The sequence below is a fragment of the Phycodurus eques genome, chromosome 18 (genome assembly GCF_024500275.1).
Source record: "Phycodurus eques isolate BA_2022a chromosome 18, UOR_Pequ_1.1, whole genome shotgun sequence".
In the NCBI taxonomy this organism is placed as follows: domain Eukaryota; kingdom Metazoa; phylum Chordata; class Actinopteri; order Syngnathiformes; family Syngnathidae; genus Phycodurus; species Phycodurus eques.
Genome location: NC_084542.1, coordinates 14,401,754 through 14,424,337, shown reverse-complemented (window position 1 = coordinate 14,424,337; position 22,584 = coordinate 14,401,754). Strand labels below are relative to the sequence as shown.

Sequence of the window (22,584 nt, the reverse complement as noted above, 5' to 3'; positions counted from 1 at the left end):
TAAATACGACCATAAATTGGAAATGGAGCCCGTCCTCTTTGGGAGTATTGCTAGCAGGCGGATTCAGAATGTGACGGCAAAAAGCAAACATTGCACTTTTCACGCATGCGCACACACACACACACACACACACACATACACACACGCATATGCCGCCATCATCTCGAGCTCACACACACACACACATTGACTTTTTCTGCTGTTGAACGCCATTTTCTGGCTTGTAACATCCATCTGTCGCGTTCCGTCCTTGTTCACTCACTCGTATTCCCGCGTGGTTTCAGCGTGGCACACGCCCGACGCGTCGCCAGGCAGATGCCGTCCTCAAAAGGAAGGATTTATTTATTAAATTGAAAAAAAAATTCTGCTAATCACCTGCCGTCAATGTTTGCGCATCCAAACGCGCCGGCGAGCTCGTCGTCTGGCAGGCAATAATTACATCTTCTATTCACAAACCACCATTAATTGCTGAGCCCTTTTGAACATGATTGCTAACCAAAGTTTTGCTGCCTCAATGGGTTGGCCAAGGAATAGAAAGCTGAAGTTGATCGAAAGTACACTGAAGCTGCAATTTATTTCGACCCGACAAGTTTGCTGCCGAGATGAGTTGGCCAAGTCATTCAAAGTTGAAGTCGATTTGAAGCATCGTCGGCCAAACGTTTTACCGTTCTCGGAAAACGCCACCTGGGGACGCAAATGTTTTACCGTTTCACCTGGAGCCGCATTTCATTTATACGCAATTAGGTTGCCACTGGTGGCCGTGGGTGCCCAAGAAAGTAAAAGGACACACACGACGACGCATGTTGCGATTCATTGGAACTCTTGAACTCCACCGAGACTGCTAGCAAGTAAATGGTGTGAAGTTCCCCAGGCTGGTGAAGTTAGCGCATCAATACATCTGCGACTAAAATGGCTTTTGCGTGATGTTGTCATCCCTCGCTTCGGAGCCCTGTCACCATTTTCCTTCTTTTTGTAGTCCATTGGATGTGACGCAAAATGGCCCAATGCCGATTGGCACCGCATCCCCGGGGCGCTGTGATGAATTTAAGTTTTGATGCATTCTGGCAGAGCGCACAGGTGTGCCGGCCGTCTGGTTCCCCTCCTCATCCTCCTCCTCACTAGGCCCCGCTCTGAGCCTCCAGTTGGTGTATATATATATATATACACACACACACTACATACGCACCCAGACCTTTTAAAAGCCGCCTCGTAGTTATGCAGCGAATTTAAGGCTCCCTAATTAGGAAGCACAAATCCATCTGCTTGCCTCACAATCGCAAACGTAGCGGGATTTTGTGTAGTTGACACCTGTCGCGCAGCTGCCACTTGCGCCGTGAGAAGCGCGCGCGTCCGCGAATAGTGAGAGGTTAATCCACGATGTTGCGTGTGTAACTTTGTAAAATGGGTTCCCTGTCATGCGATGCAATATGGACCATGATTATGGTCCATATTGTCGTCTTACCGCATATTGTAAACAAGTGCTCCCGCACAGTGGAAGAAATTAGCGTTCCAGTCCGCTGACGTGTGGTCCCCCCGCAAACATAAACATGGTTATGTTTGCGCTTTTGGTGTCTTGTCACAAACAAGTGTACTGCTCCGTATTCACTCATTCGCTGCCAGCCGCTTTCAAAGCAGAGTTGCCCATGTTGCCAGCCGTTTTAGAGCGTTTTAGCTCATCTTTCAAGACCCACAGAATATTGTGAGCTGTCGCAACTTAAGCACCCAACCTACCAAAAGAAAGATTAGATTCTCTTCTTATAACAGAAAAGAGTTTCACCAAAACAAGCTTTTTGTGAAAAGAAAGGTGAAGCAGAACAGTGACTTTGATGCTAATTTATTTTGGGATTTTATGACACCTCAAAAAATCAGACCAAAGGGCTTTTGACAGCAATATAATAATTTATTTACAGATATAGGACTATGAAATGCCCCGTGAGCAATGCTGACTCACCGCATGTCTGGAGTTGAACATCAATGGGCTACATCTTTTTTTACAATCTCGACACACACGTTTTACGACCTACCGTGACACATACTCTGTCTATACCATACAGGTACATACTCTGTTTGAGTCTGAGTTGCTTCAACCTCTCTGACTTCCAACTTGTTGGCGATTCTGTCCCTCATAATTGACGTGACAAGCCGAGATTCACCGCCTAATCTTTGTCTTCTACTCAAAAACTGTGCCGATCTAAAATCCGAGGCGATGCAACGCCGCCATCTACAGGGATCTGTTCCTCATCTACAAATCCTCATCTACAAATCTGAATTTCACAGACAAGCTGCTCCAGACCCTCGTTCGTCCATGCCTACCCACTGAAAAACATACTTGACGAATATGTGTCGTTGGCATTAAATGGTTGCATTTAAGTTGACAAATATACGTCCGCGGGAGTGAATGAGTTCAAAACGGTCTTTTCCGGCAATTTGTTTTTGCTTATATTTTGATGAGCTATGCCACTTATTAGTCCAGTCTGCCTTGCTTCTTGGCATTTTTCTGCATTTCTACATCATAGTCCTTTTAAGTTCGGAAGGCAGAGTAGTGGATGATCGTTGCGAGTTGTACGACTTTCTTTCTCTTACCGAGCTTAGCTTCCCTTTCATCGTTCTCCTTTCAAGAAATCGAAAAATCCTCCTGAAAGTATACACAATAACAGTAAACATTTGTCACAGTTAAAAACAACAAAGACGCCTGGACTCAGGTGCACAATGGCTGCAGAATAGCGTGTTCCCCACTTCTCTTGCAAAAAAAACAAAAAATGCATAAAAGGTGTAAAATCCTGCATGCAAATGTGCTCCAGCAGCAGTTCTGACTCTTGAGGAGATAATCTTTACATATATGTATTTTTCTTTTCATATTTGTTCGCTACCTATTTTGCGGAAGAATTACCCGGTTGCCCTCTTTTTTTCCCAGCTGAGGTGTGGAGCTGTGGAGATAAGGGAAAGTGTTAGCTGGCCCAAACCCCCGGTATTGTTCCGCCGGACGGGCGCCGTGTTCCTCTCTACGCTTCACATATTTTTAGAGGTAATACAACTGTAGCCGCTCGGAAAATTCAAGGTTATTAAAGTGGGGGGGCTGCGGCGGGCAGGCAGGCGGCCGGGGAGTGAAGAGGAGGGGAAAAAAAGCATTCGAGAGTGACATCCTGATGCTTTTTTAGCAGCTAAGCCTCCTGCTAACAACGCTTTTCAGTGTTTGGGAAACAGCTTTCATGATTGTAGTGATCAGTATTATCAATATTTTTCAAAGGCATATGTCAGGGATTTTGCTCATGGGAGTGAGTGGCTGAAGTCAAAACATTAGCTACACCCACACAGTCTACCGACAGCCAAAGCAATAATGCTCCAAATATAAAATATTGTATACAAATTACAAAACAATTTGATGCCGAAAAATACTCGAATATTTGAAGACATTGAAAAAATATATATAAATATGTATAATAATATAGATAAACATATAAAACACTTTGAAATGAATACACAAATAATACATACATAAATACTCGATGGAAAATATGAAAATATGGTTAAAAAAATAAATAAAATCAGTTCATCATATCTTTGTATTTGTATAGATTATAGAATTATAGAAAAATCCAGAATATATTGGATACAAATTAAAAGAGAGAAAATATTTGAAAATATATATTTTTCCAAAAGAATACAAATATATTGAAAACAATACAAAAATATTCATCATAAACAAGAGATGAAAAAATACACAAAATATTGCAAAAAATAAAAAAAATATTAGATGAAAGATACAGAAATATGGTTTATAATATTTTTGTATTTTTACAGAAAAACTATAGAAAATATACAACGGAAATACAAACTATATTATAAATAAGTGTTGGAAAATCATCACAAAAAAGTATTGGAAAAATCATACACAAATATTAGACAGAAATACGAGATTTTTATTATTTTATGAGAGAGACAAATCATTTAACAAAATCACAGAAATAGTACTTAAAACATCCCAAAATATTAGACAAAATATGGTCATAAAGTACACAAGTATTCCGCTAATATATATATTTTTTTAAATATCAGGAGGACAAGTACAAAATTATTAGAAAATACATAACAAAAAATACTAAAATATTAGCTGGAAATGACAGAACTATTATACAAAAATATGCTAAAATATTCAGAGGAAAATACACATGAATCAGAAAATAATAAAAGAATAGGCAGCAAAAAAAATGTAAACATTCGATCAAAAATCCAAAATTAGTAGCTGGAAAATCCCCAAATATTGGACCGCAATATTACAAAAATGTAAGGGGGGAAAAAAGGTTTCAAATAAATATTTGCCTTGCAAGATGTTTCGTACCACCGTAGCCATGACTAAGTCTCATTGTCTTTGTCTTCAACAACTACTCTCAGAGGTGGTGCAGTAACAATAATGACTGTCTGGTGGTTTATGGGTAAACCTTTTTGATCCCTAAATCTGACCTGTACCTTTTCACTGTGCTTGTCCCGCAGGCCTGCCCTTGTTATTCCCTCTGAGAGGACGAGGAAGTGATGTCACGCCACCACCACCGCTTCGAACGGGACTACCGGGCAACCTGGGAGCGGCGCGACATCCGCTTGTCGGGCCTCCACAATGGGGGAGCCAATCATAGCTGTGCCTCCGCCGTCGTCAACGGCAACAACCGCCCGGGGCTCCTTCCCCTCCCCGTCATCCCGTCATTGCTTCCCACGCCGGCCACCGTCGTCGTGACAACATCGAGCGGCGAGGCGGCGGTCAAACGAGGCATCGCGGCGGCGGGATCGGTCGCGCCGACGTCGGCCAAGGTAGGAGAGCCCCCGACACGCCCACTCTGTCAAGTTTCCTGCTGCGGTTAACTTCCTGTCTCCTTTTCTCTGGAAATGTTTCGCTGCTCGCGCGTCGTCATGGTTGGCCTACGCCTGTCTCGGAGCTCGCCATCCGAACCGCTCCCGTCAACGCCTCGGTTCTTGCCAAACCATTTTCCCCTTCCATCCTCATTTTTTCTGTCTGCCAAGCGCGAGGCTTGTCGTCCCAGGATTTTGTTTTTCCCCTCTTTGATTATGCAAATGACCTTCAGGCAGTGACGGTCTGACTTTTCTGTGAAATCCAACAAACGAGAAAGGAAAGCCAGAATGCTTTGAATGATTGGAGATGTTTACGACTTTGTGGCCGTACAGTATGTTGTCGTCGTTGTTCTCAGCGAGCCCGGAAGTGACTCATGTACATTTCCGTTATTATTGTATGCCGCCAGCAGCCTCATTATCAACATAAACTATCTACATCCAATATCCAATACAAGAACGCCATCAAAAAATTCCGTTCATCCGTTTTCTATCGAGCTTATGCTCGTAGGAGCCGATGGCAGCCAACTTTGGGCGAGACGCTGGACTGACAATAAGCAAACAAGCATTCACACTCACAACTCTGGACAATTTAAAGTCTTCAATGAAGCTAACATCCATGTTTTTTGGGGGAATTTGGGAGCAAGCCAGAGTACCCAGAGAAAACCCACGAAAGCAAAAGGACAACATGCAAAATTTGCATCCAGAACCTCAGAACTAAGGGCGACCAGCTAACCACTAGTTTGCCGTACTACATAAATAGAATTAGTCGATGTAGTCGTCATAATTTGGTGGAAACTCACCCTTTTGCAAATTAATCGCCGTTTACTCTCTGCCAGCCACGGTTGAGGAGTGGGAGGCCGGTTCATACGATGCATCAGCTACTTTTGTAATATAACAGGACATTTGCCGGTTTATCCAAGTTAGCTCATTTGGTTAAAAACAAAGGCATCGATCCACTCTCCCGGGAAGTAAACACGACCGTTGTAATTTAAGCGCAGAGAGTGAACGCATAGGTTGCAAACTGTAAATCTGCGTTGGCGCTTGCCCAATCGTTACGCACTTCCCCGCCAGGTCTCGCCAACTCCCGGCACGGCCGATGTCATCATTCAAGCCCAATTACCGGGAGGTGCCATTCCTATAAAGGCACTTATTATATTTGGGATGAGGGGGGTGTGAGCGCGTTACCGCAGCGCTCCTCCCAGGATGCCGCTTTGTTTTTACCAGAACTTTCTCCCTCCTCCTCTTCCTGCGTAGAGCTTTTCAACAGCTTTTTACTAAATGGGCAACGGAGAGTAACCGTGTTGAAAAGGCAAAGCGCTCGTGCCCGCTTTAATTACGACACGGGCGTCCCGAGAGCCGGCCAACACCTGCGGTGGTTGGCTTTCCATCTCAGTTCCCCGCACGTGCCCTCTGCTATTCGGTCAAATCGGATAAAAGCTGCTGGCGGGTCGGGAATTCCTTTTGGGAGCTTCTGACACATGTAAAGGCGATGCTCCATAATCTTCACAACCAATCACAGCGTGGATTGGTGCGACATGGGACAAGTTGGCTTTTATTTTCACCTGCGTGTGTGTGTGTGTGTGTGCAACAAGCGCACCATCTGGCGTTATTGTCCGTTACCGATGTAAAGTTAACCGCACGGAACAGCAGCCTGTAGTTAATTCGCAGCGATGTCTCCCCCCGCCCTCCACCATCCCAAGTCGCTCCGTTAATTATTTGTCAACGGCTTTGCGTGCTGTCCTTGCATTCATTAAAATAAATCAATATCATGCTACCCTCCTAAAGAACCCATACAACATAAAAACACTACTCGTGAGCGTTCATGGCAGTATTACTTTCACACAAATATCGTAAAAGTTTAACAAGATGCGTCCTCATCATTTTCAACTGCTGCAGTGTAATCTTTAAAATCTTTAAAAGCTCTGCAAATATAACAGTTTTGGAGTGAGGGGGTAAGTAAATACAGTGCAGCTCAGCTTTTGGCTCGCGGATGTCATGGCTTGCGATATGCTTTCCCAATTCCTGTTACACTTTCTAAAAAGAAAAGAATAGGTTTAAGCCCCAATTCAGTACTACATTGTTCTCAGTCTTTGCATGTTTTTGGCAATTATCTTCAAACATGTATAATGTATTTAGAAAAAAACCTTTGAATTCATTTTATCCGAACGAACCGGTCGTCGTCTTGTCAGAGCGCTGCGGCGAGTTCCGCGCGGCACGCCGGGAATTCCTGCTGTCTTTGTCGGCAGGGGCTTGTCATGTGAAACACACGAGGCGCCTTGAGCTGCTAAGTCCCCGGAGGGAAGGCGGGATGTTCAAGGAGTTACGGTGGAGTAAGAAAGAACAGCCGCCGTTTTCCCAAACCTTATTGAGTTGTCAGGTTGCAATCCCGGCTGGAGAATATTGATTTCCCGTCACATGTCCAAATTTGGTCCAAAAATTCCCAGTTTTTACCCCAGAAACTTCCGCAATACACTGAATTTGATCATCTTTATTAATTTCTCGTCGCGCCCTTTTAGGCCCTTTTAATTGATGACACTGAACATTTCCACAGCTTTAGTTGTATAAGCATTGTCTCTGACAACTGCTTCACATCTGTGTTGCATGAAGTTGATCAAATTTGGGTATCGGTGTACTCCTATTCCAGCCCAGGACCACTGGACTATATTTATCTGATTTTTAGCCGCAACTTTATTGGTATGAACACCGTTTTTGACAGCTGCTTCACATCTGTGTTGTATGGGATATGATTTTTATCCACATTTACACATTGTTTCAATAAAGCCATTGTGTTTTTGCTGCTTTAAGGTTTTGCTCTCCTGGCTGCACTGAACTAATATTGAGTTACTGACAACTGCTTCACATCTGTGTTGCATGTATCGGACCAAATTCTGACCGCTATTTACGGCCCACTACTATTGGACTGCGTTCCATCTTATCATGTCATCTTTTAGCCACATTCCACCAATGTATCAGTTGAACAAAGCACCGTTTCTCGCGATGGCTTGACATCTGTATTGCACGGAGCTAACACCGTTCTGCTCTTTGGCTCCGCAATGCTATTTAAAAAGCCGTTGCGAGCATATGGATGCAACCTGTTAGGCCAACACCATGAATATAACTCAAAGAAATGAGAGGAGACAATAAATAAGTTGTGTTGTTTTCACAGGGGACCGGACAGCCCTCATAATGAAGACGTAGTGTGTGTGTGTGTGTGTGTGTGTGTGTGTGCGTGTGTGCGTGACAGTGTGCGGGCGGTGTCTGTACTTTAGCGCATTTCATTAAGCTCATTTAAATGAGGTCGTTAAGCCGACAAAATGAGGCCCTATATATTTGGAAGTGGGTGCAAAAAAGCAACAGCACTCGGAAGTGGAGTATTTGTGTGCGTGTGTGCGTGTGTGTGTCTCTGTGTTCCTAGGGGAGGTCTACATCACCGTCAAGTATGCCTTCGCGCTAGCATTAAGTGCAATAACCGCTATAGCATCCTGATAGGGCTCTATGAACAACTTGACAATACTGGTTATTAGGATACTTTAATTAGCTCTCACCCAGCTTTAAATAACAAGTTATGACCGCCCACCCCTTCCACCACACGCGCACACACACGCACACACGTACAAGTTAGTGGGCCCTCATTAAGGTGTTGTTGATGCCGTCCGGGGGCTTGTGGAGCTGACATGTGACGAGGTGCAAACGAGCCCCTGTAGGTCCACGCCACGTTTTCAACCTGTAAAAAGTAACAGCAGAAATAGTAGTCGTCATAAAAAAAAAAAAAGTAAAGAAATAAAATACTAAAGAAATGGACACCATGCTTTACTGGCCATGTCATGGCCTACAGTAGTCTAACATCCTGGTTGTTCTTATTTCAAAACAATTTCTCCCATAGGAAATAATGTGAAGGGAATTCATCTGTTCCAAAGGTTTGTACAGTGGCGCCTTGAGATACAAGTGACCAGAGTTTTTCAAGATACGAAAAGTTGCGGGCGCTGCATGGTGGCAGGTGACTCAACTCACTTCACAACAAGCAGCATTTTGGCCGATGGAATTTGTAAATATTCTTCCGAAAAGAGGCTTCAAGCTGTTTGTTGCCACTCAGCTGGAGGTTACTGTCAAACTAGACAGAAAACAACGACAGTTACACCTTATGTATTTTTAAAAAACACAGAGCTAGCCTTTCAGTCTGCTAGCTTAATGCTAATGCTAATGAGCATCTATGTTGCGCTGCTACAACACTTGAAGGGACGGATTGGAGACAAATGGTGCAGGAGTCATAAATTCTTTGTCCTCAGCGACAAATGACTAATATTCATTCACAGGTGGACTCCATGCAACACAGATGTGAAGCAATTTTCCGAAACAGTGCTTATACAAGTCAACGTTGGTCAAACCAGTAGTGGAATCAAAGGATATAGTCCAGGTGGTGTGATTAGCAGTACACGGGTGCCTGAAGTTGACCGACTCCATGCAGCACAGATGTGAAGCCACTGTCAGAAACCGTTCTTACACATCCAATTTGTAAGTTGCACAATATGGATAAAAATCCGATGGAATGTAGTGTTTCGCTCCTGCACAGCGAGTGGCTGTGCTTAAAGTTGGTCGACTTGATGCAACACAGATGTGAAGCAGCTATCAGAAACAGTGCTCGTACAACTTTAAAGCCACGGAAATATGAAATCATTGTAGTGATGGTCCTGGAGTGGAGTGTGCAAATACGCTTTATAAATGTTCTTTTTATAAGTTATAAATGTCTCCTAGGCCTTAGATTTAGACCACACGCATGCACACACACGTATACACACACACACACGACAATCAGATTGTAAACTCCCTCAGCTGCACGTCGCAGTCATCCGATTACGTCCTAGTGGGAAATAACAGCCGACGTGTCGCGGGAGCGGAGAGACGCGCCGCTTCGCAATTAGCCGGCAAATTGAAGCTAATAGTTTGGCGAGTTGAGAAGCAACACTTTGCAAAAGTAATTGCGCACATAATTAGCATTTAGATGATGATTCATAAATGCTTCCACAGGTATTGTGTAGCGTGTAATAGAATATATTTCATCTTATATATTGATCTGTGTGTGGAAGAAAATCTAATTGCGTCAACTTGCAATATGTTTAAAAACATTTTTTTTTAATTGTTTTTGTCCTGAGTTGTGCTTTTAAACTCGCTTAGCCCCTTAACTTTGTTCCAGAGTAAACTAAGAATAAACTGAGTTAACTGTTAACAAAGCGGGGAGGGAGGGGGAAAAAAATGACTTATTATTTCACAAAATCTTTAGCAAATTATTGTGACTGCAATAAAATACAAATAAATGGATTGACAAGTAAATACATAAAGATGGGGGGAAAATGAACAAAAATGTACTTAATACAAAGTCTTACGAAATTACTGTGACAAGATTAAAATAAATACATGTCAACAAATTAATAAATTCTCGTGGTATGCGCCAGAATCACCAAGTACAGTTCAGTTGTGTTTAACTTTGACGTTCACTATATTTTCATTTACAGTCCGTCTTAAGCTTTGTTTTTAGACATTCATTTTGGTATAATTAGTGAGGATAAGCGGTACAGAAAATGGATGGGTTATTCAACTTTTATGTGCTATACATTTGGATTGATTTACTTTTTAGGAATAAAATGCCTGTGTCAATTTTAAAATAGAAAATATCAACAAATAAATACATACAAATTGAAAACAATTGCACTAATTATTTCATACAAAATCTTACTGAACTATTTTGACAAAAGTAAAATACAAATTAAAATAAATTAATGAACAGACAAATCAACACATTTAAAAATAAATAAAAAAATAAAAAAATACCAAAATAATGATGCTGCATTAAATTACACGAAATGTACTAGATTTAGATGCTTAGAAAAATGCTAAAACACTTTTTCTAATGAAAAGAAAACTGGCTAAATGAAAACCAGATTTTCATTGAATTTTCATACTGAAGTTAGAATCAAAGATCAAAATTGCGCCAAACAAAAGAAAAGAAAAAAGTCCTTTGTCTCAATGTGTGACCTGCAAAACAGACTTGTTAAACAACGCCGCAGGGAAAGTGTTTTTTTTTTTTCGTGCATTCCGATCATCACACAAAGTGGAAGACCACACGCCCATTTTACTTTTCTCATTCCCAAGAAAACAAAAAGAACCTGCAAGACAAACACAACCCTTTTATATTTGCCAGCTCAGAAGCGCACAGATAATTAATAATTCATTTCTCTCATCTTGTGCCTGTGAACATTTTACACGCTCCTCCTTTGACTTTTTTTTTAAATACACATTTGCACCCCAAAATGAGGAAAAACAAGAGCAAGGTGGCAGAGGGAAGAATAAAGGCCCACTTTTATCTAAAACAACAAAGTGTTTAATTCTGCTGTGCGCCACGCTTAACTGATTCAGCAGCACGACAATGGGGAAAAACGTTTTTCCATCAGAGCCTTAATCCGAGAGCATCCCCGTTAAAGTCGCGATAACTGATTGTTGTGTTTGGTCAGCCTGTCGCCTGCTTGTCCGATTCTGATCGTCATCTCTGTGAGCGCCCTCTCTTCAAACATTGACGTCTGGTCACATTCAGCGTGCGGGATTGGTTCCTAGCTATGCATTTTCTTGATTGGGGGGGGGGGGGGACGGACACAAAAACTAACCCATATTAACAGTGCTCCCTATTGTCTGATGATGGGCCTAAAAAAAATTCAGCAAATCTAATTATTAAAGATCAATGATTAAAAGACATATATGCACAAATAAATAAATCTCAAATCATATTTCCCCATTGAAATGAATCGAAATGCAACTAGAGGAAAAATTGCACTATATAATATTGTACTTTATAGAAACACATAGTAATATCATAACTAAATAGGTAAAAGAATGCAACCATTTTGTCAAATGTTTTGCTTCAATTCAATAGACATTGTGCTGCTCCATCTGGTGTGTGCACCTTGGCCACTTGGGGGCAGTATAATACAGACAAATGGCTATAGAGTGAAACCCCTGCATACTTGCTGTACGGCACCCGCAGTCACCTTTCTGCATATTAAAAAATAATAATAATAATGTAATCTATTTCTTATAATTTTTTTTTAATGTTTTTTTTTTCCATTTTACTTTTTGTGTTTTCCTTTCTTTGTGGGGGAACAAACTCCAAAAATGCTTGTTGGTTGTTTATCCCCTGCTTATTTAATAATTTGGGGGGTTTAAAATTGTGTGTTTTTTAAAAAAACTTTTTTGTAATGTAATCATAATAGCCGTCAATCATCCGCAGATTCCCGCTATTCGCAGTCGGGCTCGATCACTGTCCACCGCAAATAGCGGGGGTCCATCTACATCGATCACAACTCCTCAGCAGCGATAATTAGTCGTTCATCACAGAGGATAAAGAATATATGTCTCTGTATATTATCTGTCTACATGTGTTGCTCCACCATTTGTGTTCAAATATCTCTTGCTTCAAGATTTCCAACACAGCCACATTGATGCTATTCGATAGCCCGTCTATGGCCATTATGTTAACATTAACATGAAGCTAGCAGACTTAAAGGCTAAGCTATGAGGTTGTTTTAAACACACAATGTCTGATTCTCTTTGTTTTCTGTTTCGATTGACACTAAACTGGGAGTGCCAATAAACAGCTCGAACCTTCTTTTTTGAATAATTATTTGCTAATTATTCACTAATTCTATTCTCTCTCGCTCTCTCTCTCTCTCACACACACACACAGAAACACACACACATGCACACACACAGTCAGTGTTACACGTTATAAATGGGCACGCTATGGCAGGCATTGTAGGATAAATTAAACAGTTAAACGAAGAGTTGTAGGTGGAGAATGGGGGCAACTTTCCGTAAAAATTGAATACAATGTTACTTAAATTTGCACAACTAAAATAACATACATAGACAAATTTAAAACAATTCAATAAACCTTTTGTGAAGTCCCTTAAGTGTCAAGTATTGACCTTAGTAGGTACACTTACAAAGAGCTTAAAAGTGCTCGTTAATAAATGATTCATCGGCCATGAGACTCCAATGAGAGTGGAGCTGTCTCGTTTCAGCGCTGTAAAGGTTCACCGCAGCTAACCTGAGAGGACAACACACACACACACACACACACACACACACACGCACACACACACAGAGCAGTGTGGTTATGGCGGTGTGGTGAAGCGTGAAGCTCCTAATGAGGAAAAAAAAAGTGAGTTTGCAGTCATTTGTTCGGCCAGCGTTAAGGTCAGACCACAGAATGCTGATTGAGTCTCTCCCTATTAGAATCTGCATTTAATACATGATCTATTATTTATGTTTGTAATATTAAAATGGCTGACTGCCCCCCCGCCATACCCCTGAGTCACAGAGCCCCAAAGCAACTCCACCACACAGCACCCACAATGGCATCAATGGAATAATAATAACAATAATAATAATAATGAGAAATGCCTTGGTCCCCTCGGTGAATATTTTGCAACGCTATGATTAAAAATTATAATAAGAAGAACAGTGCAATTTCCTGGCTGTGTTTAAAACAGGATAGAATATGAAATGAACAGAATAAAATTAGACTAATGTGTGCACCCATTGGAAAAATTGGCAAGAATTCATTGTGAACATCCAGTTTGATCAACCAAAAGCTTTTTATCTTTAAAAATGACTTTTTTTTTAACTTGTAGACTTATTAGGAGCGTGTATTAGCACATGTAGTTCGACTTTCAGGTCGGAACATTTGATTGGGTACAGATGTGTAAACAAACACTGGGCAGCTTAGCCTCTGGCTAGCGCTCAACAATGACATTGTTCAAAACAGGTTTTGCTTTTTGTTTCTTTTCCCCTTATTGAGATTTGCTTTCTTCCTCTCGATAGCAAGCATACTTTGAAACGGATTTTGTCCAGAAAGTTTTTGGGTTTTTTTCCCAAGCATTAACTTGGATCAACTTGTGCAGAAACAGATGTATGTATATATATATATATATATATATATATATATATATATAGTATATAGGACTATAGTTCTTCCTCTCAGGAAAAAAAAAGTCTCTTTAGTCATAACATGTATGTAAACAAGATCCTTAATTTAATTAAAAAAAAAAAAAAACACACATTCTAAATTTGCAACAATTTGATGTAAAATGATCCTTCAAACTGCATGGATTGTCTGTTGCCAGTTCTCTCTCACATTTCTTATGTAGACCCGTACAGCTGTGTCAAGACAGCCTCAGCAAAATATATTCAGCTTGGAAACACATTATTGATTGATTTATTTTGTTTCACCCATTGCGGGTAGGTCTGGAACGCACTGGCCCCCGCGAAAACAGGTTTTTCACTGTAGCCAAATCAGAATCAGAATCATCTTGATTTGCCAAGTATGTCCGAAAAAACTAAACAAAAATTTGCTTTGCTAAGATGAAGACGCTAACCAGCGGGATTTTTCCCGGCAAAGTTAATTGCTTCATCATTTCACTTTCCGTGTACTTTCAAGGCGGCAAGTCTCGGAGCTGACAACAGCTGTCTTTGGTAATTCTCTTCATTAGCACTTTGCAAACTCTTCGCAGTCGCTCGGTAGCCTCCGGAGAACGAGCCAATTATAAACGACGGAGGAATAAGATCGGGCGAAGTATCGTTTTCACCTTTGACAAGAAAGTCTCTCACGCGCGTACGAGTGGCGGGGCGAAACGCCGGCGGCGGCGGCAACGACGGATGACAGCGACAAATCTAAGGCGACAGCCACTTGGAGGCGTCGGCGGATGGACGGCGACGAGCCTCTCGACACGCTCGCCCTGTCTGACAAGCTCGCCGCTCTCATCGGCTGACAGTCCTGACGAGGACTCGAGTAGAATGACCGCCGAGAAGTCGACGAAGACACTCGAACAAGTTCATTCATGGCGGTCGTGCATCGAGAATCCAGACTGAATGAATTAAATTCCGTACAGCCTTATTGCGAACTCTTGGCCTTGGCTTAACCCTCTAACCGCTCACTCGAGAAAGTAAATAATCAGTTTTAAGGAACGTCGATGCCAGTTCAATCATTTGGTAGAGCATGTTTTCAAAGCAATGATTTAAAAATTATAACGTTTTGTTATTGAAGAATGCAAAACAAAAGGTGTGCTATCGTACCCTACACATGTGAAATTAAGATACAAACAGTCACTATAGTAATAGTTAATGTTTTCATCAATATGTCCATGCATTGAAAACCCCTGCAATGATATAATGCAAAACAATACACAAATACAGTGAATCCAATGTCCTCAAACTTTTGAACTATTTCTTTTAAAAAAGTAAATTTTCACCTGTTTTTGCCATGACAGTGGTGCCTTGAGATCCAAGTTTTATTTATTCATTGACCAGGCTTGGCGGAACAGTGACCGACTGGTTAGCACATCTGCCTCACAGTTCTGAGGACCGGTGTTCAAGTCCCAGCCCCGCCTGTGTGCCGTTTGCATGTTCTCCCCGTGCCTGGGTGGGTTTTCTCCGGGCACTGCGGTTTGCTACGTTGATTGAAGACTCTAAATTGCCCGTAGGTGTGAATGTGAGTGCGAATGGTTGTTTGTTTCTTCTATGTGCCCTGCGATTGGCTGGCGACCGGTTCTGGGTGTTTTGCTAAATGTACACATTAATATTTTGTTTGTAAAACAAGCAAAAGGACACTAGTACATGTAGTTTGTGCAGTACTGTGTTTCCCACTGGACTATCGAACCCCCCCAAAACTGAGCTGAGCCCAGCCGGTTACTCCGTTTTCTTCTGGCCTTCAGTCTCCGCTCTGATACAATTTGTAGTCTTCCAACATGTCAAGAAGTAGATACAGAAGAGCCTCGTTCACCTCTGTTGTCCTTATTTGTTAGCGTCAGTGGGGTTTCATCCGATGCGTTCAGTGTGAGTTGGTTTTCGCAGTTGCCCGCAGTACTCCCAACCTGCGCAGCCTATTATTGCACGACAAGACGCGAGCGTTCACAAAGTCACTGTGACATGAATAGACATGGCGGGGCCGCATCTTGTCTTTCATCCCAGCGTGATATCCAGTGACTGCTTATTAGATTGAACCATCGGGCCCGTCAGCTCGGAGCCACGCTCATAAGTGAACCGGTTTGTTTCCATTCCCGCTCGTCCGGCCAGATAACAAAGCCTCTATTGGACCGCCGCCTTTAGAGATTCACCAGGTTGGCTTTATTTGAAGGGACAAAAGCGGCGACGGCGAAGGTCAGCCGGGACATGCCGGCAATTGTACGAAAAACTCGGCGACATCCCGTCTGGTCACATCCGAGATTGACACACGCCACACAGATAAGGTTCATCTGGTCGCCATTGTCCGAGTGCCCGTTTTGTCGCCGCTTTTATTTTTCTCAGTCTTCTTCTCGCCAGCCAATATTTCTTGATGTGTGCGATGATGGTGGGCTCCGGATAAATCGATCGCGTATGCGCTGACGTCTGGCAGGTGCCGATAAGTCGCTCAGGTGACTTCATAAGCTGCTAACAATAATAATGAAACCGATTTTTATTTTTTAATGAAATTGTTATGACAGAATCACTTCCTGGAGGTTCAAAAATGATGAGTTTTTACCTTTACTCATATAAATAACATAACAAAAAATAGATACATGAAATAGATTTGATTCTTGAAAATACAAACACAAACTGCCCCCCGAATGAAATACAAATAAAATCACATTAAATACAGTTAAATAATTCCTGAAAGTTCAAAGACTGGGATGCATATATTTTTGCTTAGAATACCCCAATAAAATCACATTTAGGAAATGAAATGTAATGAGAGTTATAGAAATAGTCATAATTGAATTCATTCCAAAAGTAGATTTTAATTAGGATGGAAATTCAATTCATTTCAATCTAAAAAACATTAAATGTGTTCTGTTATCAAATAAACGCTTTACGTGCACTTGTATAGCTAAAATTAAGTTCAAGCAAGCAGTACATGCAAGGAAAATAACTTTCAAACTTGCATTTATAATGGGACACATTGTAGCATAAGGAATATACAGCACATGATTGGCAGCAGACTCCAGACATTTTGTCCTAATCCGGCTTTGAAGGGTGTGCTGGGATTGGTAGCCCGGCAGACAAGTGATTCAGCATCTCCTTGATTAACAATTAACATTCCTCCTTAAAGTTTCCGTGCGGCCTCCTTAAAGGAAAATTGCTGCTTAATCCCTTTTTCCCTCTTCTCTCTTGCGGCCGTGTGCTTCAAAGCAGATTTGTTTGTCCACATTCGCATTCTTGAATGGAAAACGATGATGATAATGCTTGTTGGAAGCCAAATCAAATCAGGTGCATCCTCCAGGGAAGAGAAATCAAATCCAAAAAGTGAAACAGGAAGTGGCATTTTTATTAGCAGGCTAATAGTTTGTTGGCGTGGAGGCGGCACCCTGTAAGGCTGCTCAAGGCTGTCTTCCGCCAAATTGACAGTTTGGACCACAACTCGTATGTACTCCAACATCCCTGAAGAACTTCTGGAGAAGACACACATCTGCCTCTGCATATTTACAATTTTACTGTGCAAACTTGAACGGAATCCTAAACCGTAAACCTTGCACTAAAGCCTATCCCCAAACTCCTCACATTCCTCACCTTCACGCTAAAGTCTTCATAATTTCCTGTATAAAGCCCAAGATAGAGATAGCAGATAGTCTCTTAACTCACTCCCTTAAAACCTAGACCCTGATCTCCTAACCATAAATCTTTCACCCTGTAACCCCCAACCCTAACCTTAATCCTTACCCTTACCACAAGCCCTAACCCTTACCTCTGACCACCCTAAACCCTACCTTAAACCATAACACTTAACCTTAATCCCTACCTCCAGGCCACAATCGTAACCCTTTACCCAAAACCATAAACCCTGTCCATAATCCTTACCCTCAACCTTTAATCCCTAATCCTAACCCCTAACGCCAACACTAATGTTACCACCCAAAGCCTAAAAAGCGGCTAAAGAGCTGTTCAACTCAATTCACCTTCCGGGGTTCCGTGACGGATGGCTAAGAAACGAAGGGCACACCAGTGAAGGAGTTTTCTCCCCCGTGGTCGTTTTGTGAAGGATCATCTTCTCAGGAGGAGGATTTGCTGACATTTTCACCATTCAATGCAAATAGCAAGCGGCGAGTCTGGAATGGGATGAGACGGGCAGCGAGAAGCTAATAAATCAAATCCAGGCAACAGAGTGTGAAGGTGGTTTACTTTTGGGATCCTCCGAGGGGGAAGAAAGTAAGTCAGAAAGGCTGCCTCTGCTTTGTGGCTTTATGGAGGACAATCCGGTTGTCTGTTTGCGTTCTCATGCATAAGTGTGCAAAACATCAGTAGAATGGCAGAATTGTCAGATAACGAGATTTGCACCAAGAATCGAAAATCCATCCTTGGTAAATTGGTCGAAACGTGGGCAAAAGTCTTGGGACAAAACATTTTTACCAGTTAATTAGCCTAACGCTAATCCTTAGCCTAAATCTAAACCCTGACACCAACCCTAAACCTTTACCTGAAACCCTAACTCTCAACCCTAACCCTAATCCTCAACCCTAAACTTTAAATCTTTTACCCTAACCATTACACCTCAAAGCCTAACCCCAACACAAAACCCTAAACTAAACCCAGACCTGGAACCTTGACCAGTCTTCTCTTTTACCTTAACTATAACCCCAAGGCTCCAACCTGTACCTCCTAACCCAAAGCCCTGATCCTGACTCTTACCCTAACCTGTAACTCTAATCACTAATCCCAGGCCCAACCCTAACCCTGAATCCGATCCCTAATGATATACCTTAACCTGAACCCCCTAACCGTAACCCTAAAACATAACCTCAGCCCAGAACCTAACCCTTAACCAAGTCTGATTTCATTATCAGATCAACCTTTTCAGACATGTTTGAGGGAAGTAAGAAAGCTATTTTGTTAGTGTTCCTTCTCTGTTGATTAAGGTGGCTCTCGCAGTTCCCCCGTGGCGACCCTCGGCATGGGCCCTCGGCATGGGGTCCGCATACCGGATCAATGGCCCGACCAGACACAATGCCAGATGAGATTTTTTTGCCACGTGCTGCATCGATCTCAGCTGTCGATACTTTGGTGATGACACTTAATTGTACCAAGAGGAAAACTTTATTCTTCCCCACTTTTCAATCAATTACAAATCAGCTTTTGAGAAGAAGAACAACGGTGCGTAGCTTTGGACTGATGACGGAGTGCTCCATCACTGTAGCAGAATCTGTGCCAGGTGCTGAAATCCATTGCAGGATGATGGTATCCTTTTGTAATAAAAAGGGGCAGAGCAAAAAAAAAAAAAACAAAAAAAAAATGAAATGAAAAGGGAAATGACTGTGCTCAGTGGAACAGAAAGCTCAGTGCTGCCTTGCGGCGAGAATGTGTCTTTACGGAATGCCGGCAGCAGATATTACACGGAATCTCTATCAGAGCCCATCAAAGCGGGATGTATCGTGGCGGAATATCAAGCACGGCCATCTTGATTGTTTACTACGCCGCTCTGCTTGACTGCCAACACTGGATTTATGTCGCTGTGCTGTGGCCTGCAAACCAAATTGTACTCGGTTAGTTGAGAACTTTGGAAAGTCCCAAAGTCAACTTCAGGGAAAAGGGCGCATCATTTGGAATCCTCTACATATAGGGGGTCTTCGGTTTACAGCGGTGTTCTGTACCTACGTCAGCGACATAACTCAAAGTTGGAACGTGCCATAGTGTATTACTGGCTTATGCTGCGCAGTGGTGGGCGGTCTGGCCAGCAAGGCCTGGCTGTTAACTGACTAAAACCGTTAGCCACGTGTGTTGAGTGACAGCGTCAGGTGAGGCCATTGGCAGGTCGTCTAAGAATGTGCTTGTGTTTGCTGTATTGCTGCCGTTTGATCAATAAAGACATTGAAACTGCACCAGTGGCTATATCTATTCTCCTTGATCCTAAATACCTGAGGGATGATGGTATGGTCATCAAATTCCACGATGCAGTGCAGCGTGATATAGCTAACTGTATTTGTTCCAATTTGTTCCAAAATGGCTGCTTCATACCAAAATGACAAAGTTCTGGTCCATTTTCACGCATGGGTCCTTGAGACTTTTTCGTGCATCCTGTCATGCTAGCCCTGCCTGCTAAATTTCGTGTCGATCATCAGAACTGGTGTTTTTATTATATTTTCCCTCACCTACTGAGTGCTTCTGATCTGGATGCACTAGTGAAAGCTACAAAATTGTAAAATAAACTTGCTCTAGCTGCGTTGAGATGTGATTTCAGAAACTAAAATTCAATCAGCCCCATAGAAGAAGTATGTTCTGTCTTCTCGCTGTGACCACTCGGACCAATAAAAGAAACATTTTAAACTCATGCGAGAATTACTGCACTCGCCGCTTTACACAGAGCCGAGGAGCACCAATCTCGCCTGTGCGAATAAGCATGCAGAGAAGGGGCGGATTTGAACGATCAAATTAAAGGATTAAACCATGTATGAAATCCATGTTTCAGTGGGCTCTCGGTGCTAAGACAGTTTGAGGAATATTATGCTCGAGCAGATGAAAGAGTCCGGCTTTGGCCTGTGTTTAAACCCAATAAAATCCTTCTCCGCTCACTTGGTTAGAGTTGTAATGCTCGTGTTTCACCAAGCATGGATGCAAATGATCTTGCCTAAAACTTCCATAAGGGTGGCTGATAATTGCTTTTGGCTGCTGAGTGTTTTCCATTGTCATTTTCAAGTTTAAAAAATGACATGTATTTGGCTATTGCAACAACACATGGTGGTGTATTGACAACATAGTTACAGATAAGGTAAACCCTCATCTGGGTCTTTAATGTGCCAAATAACTCTAGATACTTGTTGCAACTCAATTTTTGACCTTGTTGCTAGTGGACCTCGAACGCAGATGCACTCCTTAACATCAAAGGCAATTGTTACCAAAAAAGAAAGAAAAAAAAAAAAAAAAAAAGCCAGCTGTGCGGTTAGCTACCTACTCTGGGTGCGCCAAGTTTGAAGATTATCGGATGAAAACAGAAAAAAAATGACATTGCTGTGATCTTGACAATTGGCCTCGTCCTTTTTGAATGGCCGTGTACAAAGCTCTGAATCCAAAGAATACACCTGGTCAGTAGCACATTTTGGTGCTGATTTGTACATGATGCAAGTGTTACAGGACTGCAAACAGACAAAGCAACATCAATAAATTCACCCTCCTGAAACCATGACATTATTGACCATAGCCAGTGGAGTAAAAATAATTAACAAACATGTTTTCTGGTTATTGTATCGCCATATGACGGTGTATTAACAACACAGTTACACAACTGGAAAGCCCTGATCAAGACCTTTAAATTCATGTCTGACTGATTTGTTGCAATTTGATTTTTGACATGATTTTGTTTGAAAAATCAAAGACAACTGTTGTCAAAATATTATCTTTCCGTGAGGTGCACGCACTCACAGCTGACAACGAGGCGCTCGCAGGCATCCATGCTAGCGGACTATCTGAACGCAAAGTGCATTATCGGGCGTAGGGATAGCTAGCTAGCTAACACTATGTTGTAATTGCTAGAAAATTAAGTTTGTTTACATTTGACTTGTTTGCTCTAAAACCAAACATCCCACAGGGGGAATATCAAACGTTTTGGTGCTGATTTGTATGTACAATCCAATCTAATTGGTTTTGCCGCCCATCGCCTTTAAGACTTCTATGACGCTTACCTTGAAATTTCTTGTGCCATGTGCATGGACTACTATTAGCATTTGAATTGCTCACATTGTTCGCGGCCCGCCTGGAGCCGGTTCAAGACCCACAAAACAGTCCTTCCCTCCTTGCAGAGCTCGTTTTGTTTTCCCCCACCTGCCACACTCTAAAGACCCCTGCCTTGCTTCTGCTGCGTCGGACCCCCAACCCCGCCAGGCGTGTTGGGAGCCCCCGGGGATCTCGCTGACCGCTTCATCTTGTCGGATAAAAAGTCACCTTTGAGCAGGGCTAGCGGGGGGCCTGCCTTGTTGTTGCCCCCCCTCTCAGGATGGAGAGCTCAATGGTAAGAATGAAGCCGCCCAGAAAATATGTTGAACCAACAGTGGGTAACAGTTTAAGATTAAACTAGCAGCTTTAAAGGCATTCGAATGCAACACGGTCTTGTACAAATGAGCGTCTCTCATTACCATAGCTAGTGCTGATTGCTTACTTTGTGTCATGTTGGGGATCCAGCCAGGACGCATCTCGTCACTAATGTTAGCGTGCAAGCACAAGTCTTTAATTTGGGCGGAAACAAGGAAATGCTGAAAGTTTTTCAAAATAAAAACAGACATGACAAAGTGTGTTCCTCGCATGCGTTTTTCCCAAACCGTCTTTACAATAAATATTTTTTTTTAATTGAAAAAAAATCTTTTAAGATTTTAATGCAATTAAAAATTTATCAATTAAAATTTTAAATTGGGTGCAGTAGTTTAAAAAGACATTCTGCAAGGATTTTCAACATGTTGATATGTACATGTATATCTTGTTAGCTTTTGCTTGTGCGTTTATTCAACCACACTTTGAAGTCACTTAAACTTCCTTAGTGCTGCTTTAAATGGCCTCGCACCATTCTGCGTCATCCCCAATTAAAGCTATGTAATAAAAAAAGGCTTGTCAGCTCACTGCCGAGTGCCGTACTCATCAGAGCTTTGTAGCACGATATGCTACCGTGAGCGCTAAGCCGCGGCTAGCCAGCTGTTTCATTGACTTTCAATCCCCGCGCCGATGATTGCGCTCATTGTGTTT

General features: G+C 42.1%; 1 protein-coding gene across 1 annotated transcript in view; it reads left to right on the top strand.

Moving 5' to 3' along the window:
* The window catches only part of LOC133416767 (kelch-like protein 29), a 163,645-nt gene that overhangs the window by 56,687 nt on the left and 84,374 nt on the right, over positions 1-22,584 (top strand). The window contains exon 3 of the mRNA XM_061703933.1: positions 4,492-4,803. Within this exon, the coding sequence (XP_061559917.1) occupies positions 4,531-4,803 (273 nt within the window). The 5' untranslated portion in view covers positions 4,492-4,530. The remainder of the gene's footprint in view (positions 1-4,491; positions 4,804-22,584) is intronic.